The 4,395-nt window shown below is 44.1% G+C and overlaps 1 protein-coding gene across 1 annotated transcript; it reads right to left on the reverse strand.

Annotated features, from left to right (window-relative positions):
* Positions 1–3,858: 3,858 nt before the first annotated feature.
* On the reverse strand, positions 3,859–4,395 carry LOC143034799 (serine/threonine-protein kinase pim-3-like). The gene has a single exon (XM_076201145.1). The coding sequence runs from the start codon at positions 4,393–4,395 to the stop codon at positions 3,859–3,861; it is 537 nt and encodes a 178-aa protein (XP_076057260.1).

Consider the following 4,395-nt stretch of genomic DNA (forward strand, 5'->3'; position numbering starts at 1 on the left):
CCCTTGCATTCACCTCTCGCACCACCCCATCCATATTATGGTCGACATAACACACCCCTGACGAAGTCCCACCTTTACCTCAAACCATTCACTCTCTCCATTTCTAATCCTAATGCAATCTCTACTACTCTCATAAGAACTCTTGACTGCTCTTAACAGCTTTCCTCCTATCCCATATATCTGCAATACCTCCCACAGTGCCTTCCTGTCTAACCTGTCATAAGCCTTTTCCACATCCATAAAAGCCTAAAAAACATCCTTACCTTTTCCTATAGCTTTCTCACATATCTGTCTTACCACAAAAATCTGATCTACACATCCCTTACCTGTCCTAAAACCACACTGTTCCTCACCAATTACTCCCTCTGTTCCTCTCCTAATACTCTCAATCAAGACTCTCCCATAAGCCTTCCCAACTACACTCAACAAACTGATCCCTCTGTAACTACTACAGTCACACTTGTCCCCCTTTCCTTTGTAAAGCGGAACTATACAGGCACTCCTCCAGTCCTCTGGCACTCTACCCTCTTTTAAACATACATTAAATAACCTTACCAGCCAGTCCACCATAACTGTACCTCCTTTCTTCAGATATTCTGCATGGCATCCATCCAACCCAGGTGCCTTACCTGCTCTCATCATCTTAACAGCTGCTTTCACTTCATCCTTCCCTATTTCTCCTCCATTTTCCTCACTCATCACTCTCATTTTCTTAGCATATCCCACTGCAACTACCTTCCCTCCCTATCCTCCTTCACATTTAGTAACTCCCTAAAATACTCTGCCCACCTTCCTCTCACTGCCTTCTCTTCCATTATCATCTCTCCATCTGCACCTTTTACCTTTTCTTCTCTACCTGATTCGCCCCCTCTTCCTCTTTTAACTTCCTTCCAAAACATCTTTTTATTACTTTCAATTTTTTCTGTCATACTCTTTCCCCATTTCACATCTGCTCTCCTCTTTGCTTCCTTTATCTTATGCTTAACTTCCTTTCTCTTTACTTTGTACCTCTCATACGATTCCCTCGTCCTAATTTGTAGCCAATCTATGAATGCCTGCTTCTTCTCTTCTACACCCTTCTTTGCTTCCTCATCCCACCATTCACTACCCTTCCTTCTATTTCCTCCCGCCCTCCTTGTTCCACACACCATCTTTGCACACCTTATGACTCCCTCCTTGAACCATCCCCATTCCTCCTTCACTCCTAGTTCTACTCTATCCTTTACTCTCTCCCACTCCTCTCTCAGCTTCTTCTTATACTCATTCTCCTTTTTTTCCTTATTTAAGCAGTTCACTCTAAGTACCTCCCTACCTTCTGCCCTTTTCCTCTTTCTCCACCTATTCTCTACTCTCAATTTACCTTCCACCAGGAAATGATCTGATATTCCCCCACTCTCTCTCCTTAGAACATGTACATCCTAAACTCTTCCTACCATACTCCTGGTCACCACTATATAGTCAATTAACGCTCTATCTGCCACCCTTCCATCCACCACCCTCTCCCATGTGTACTTATGCTTGACTTTCTTCTTAAACACTGTATTTGCTATCATCAACTCTCTTTCAAGACACATCTCCACCATCAACTCTCCACTACAATTTTTGCGTCGAACTCCATACTTCCCAATCACCCCGTCAATTGGTTCATTTCCTACCCTAGCATTTAGGTCTCCCAATACAACTACATTGACATTTCTCCCTAATCCCTCTATGCACTCATTTATATCTACCCAAAATGCCTCTCTTTCCTCTACGTTCTTCTCACTACCAGGCCCATACGCACTTACAAAAACCCACATCTCTTTTCCCAGCTTCGCCTTTATCCACATCAACCTTGATGACACCTCCTTCCACTCTACTACCCGCTTACCTATCTCTTCACTTACTTGTATAGCCATCCCTTCTCTCCCTCGTCCCCTCTTCACTCCTGAGTACCTCCCAGCTACACTCCCAAACTCACAGTTGCCCTTTCCTTTCATTTTTAGTTTCACTCAAAGCCAGTACATCCATCTTTCTTCTCACAAAAATACTACCTATCTCTTCCCTTTTACTCTCATTCGTACCACATCCACGCACATTAAAAGACCCAAACCTTAGGGTACTGGTTGGAAAGCTCCCAGACCCTCTTATGCCTTTACTTTCTTTCTTAGGAATGCCCCCTTTCGGGGCTACAGGTAGTAGGACTCCTAATCCCATCCCCCGTCCCTTTTTTTGTCGCCTTCTACGACTCAAGTGGAAATACTGTACTTGGTGGCAGTATTCTTTTCCCCCACCACAGGGTAGGTAGGCGAAAAAAAGGAATGAATATTCAGAGAAATGGTACAGGACAGTAACAAGGGGTTGGGGGACAGCATAACGGGGGGACAGTCGTAGTATAAAAGTGTCATAATTTTTCTATGTACAGTTTTCCTCTATCACAAACAAAATGATGTGTGGCTCTGGTCCATAGGGGCACCCCATATAGACACTAAAGTATCAACTGCATGCTACTTTTTCACAATAACATGCAGCCAATACCCCAGACGGGGAGCAGCCAATACCCCAGACAGATAAATTATAAATAATGAAAATCAAGCAAATGATAATAAACAGACAAATAATAACAAATGAATAAACAGATAATATAAAACAAATTGCAGGCATTACAGTATTTTGCTTAGGAGTTTATTTAATCGAATTGAACTACATTGTTTAAAGTCTCGTTGAGACGGGATTAATTTAGTAGCCGCTAGTCCTAGCTGCAAGGTGACGTCCCCATCAAGTAAATGCTGTCACTAGGATAGTTTTGAGGCAAGTTAACTAACTTTCCGTTTACACTGTGCAAGTAGAGGAGTAGTTTTCAAGTCGCTAGCCCTTGCGGCTACTAAAGTAGCCCCATCTTAACAAGGCTTAAGGGTTAACACCATCTCAATGAGCCTTTAAACGACGGCGATCCTTTATGAACAGAGGTGGTCGGGTTTTTGTATATTGAAAGCATCGCCAAACGTTTTTATTCAGCTGAGGGAAACCCTCTGCCGTTTGAGGAACCAATGCCCTTTATTTCAAACTTCTTGGAAATCACATTTTCTTACGATGTCTTGCTTTGGTAGGGCTGAACTAGACAGTTGTCAGTTTCCACAGAATTCTAAAGGGCATGATGTGTTCTCCAGTTCTGAACTTGGCACTTTTTACCTTTGGAAAGTTCTTGTATCTTGTCACATGTTGCAGCTTTCCCCTTTCTCTGCTTTTCTCTTAACAGATTTAGACTTTTTCCCAATGACTTGGCACCGACTTAACTTATTCCTTAGGGATCTTCTTTTTCTTAACAACATACTTTTTTTTCCAATGGCCGTTGTGGCACAAGTCCAAAGACTCTCAAGCCGTCGTCTCATTACTGTAGTGGGCGCATTATCATTTTCCTCGCCTCTTTCTCCCACGAGACATGTCATCCTCTTCAGAATGGTCTCTTTTCCTTCCTTTCTTCTTTGTCGTCAAGGAGACGTTTTCTGGTTTCGTCGGGCGTTTTTTCCTTTTAGGATTTCTCCGGGCGACGTTAGCGGTTTCGAGCTCCACTTCGGTAGTGAAATCCGTCTTTCCGTCCTTTTCGAAGGAGAGGCAAGATGATTCATTCTCCAACCACTGATGGGACAGTATTCCGTCGAGTGATGGGCGGCCCCAAGGGTCTTTTGCGAAGCATCGCATTATTAGGTCCCGGCAGACGTTCGGAACGTTCTTCGGGAATGACGGAGTGGCCCTACATATGGAGGCGTCTGTGTAGAAAGGATCACGGCGGCACACCATGTAGTAAAGAAGAGTGCCCAGGCTCCAGACTGTTGCGGGCATGTGCAGGAACTCGCCTCCTTTGATGTATTCTGGAGGCTAGTAAATTCGAGTTCCGCCTGTGTCCGTTCCTTTGTAACTCGTAATGCGCTCTCCGCAACCAAAGTCGATTACTTTGATATCAAGCTGGCCTGAACTCTTGTCCCTGAAGAGCAGTATATTTTCTGGCTTGATATCTTTATGGGAGACCGCGGCTTCAAAACATCCTTTTATAGTTGTAACAATCTTTTTGAAGAGTCTTCGGACTTCTACATTCGATAGGTCGTTGTCGTTTTCTATATAATCGTACAACGACATGGACGACGGAATAAGTTCCATTACCATATAAAAATTATCATTGGCGATAAAATAATCATACAGCTTGATGACGCCGGGCACCTTCTGCACCTTCTTCAGAAGCGCAGCTTCCTTCGGGATTCTCTTCCCGTTGCGACGTCTATATGATTTCATCCGCGCCAAGGGCACTTTCTTCAGGGCGACCTCCTGGCCATCGATGATCCGCTTGGCTCGGTAGACAGAGCCGATGCCTCCTTTGCCCAATAGCTCCTGCACTTCGAACTCGTTCAGCTTCGTCAT

The sequence above is a fragment of the Oratosquilla oratoria genome, chromosome 18, assembly GCF_046742065.1.
Source record: "Oratosquilla oratoria isolate Oo_2021 chromosome 18, ASM4674206v1, whole genome shotgun sequence".
Taxonomy (NCBI): Eukaryota; Metazoa; Arthropoda; class Malacostraca; order Stomatopoda; family Squillidae; genus Oratosquilla; species Oratosquilla oratoria.

Excerpts from the sequence above, each read along its gene's own strand:
- LOC143034799 (XM_076201145.1), bottom strand. The coding sequence starts at position 4,395 with ATGACGAAGCTGAACGAGTTCGAAGTGCAGGAGCTATTGGGCAAAGGA.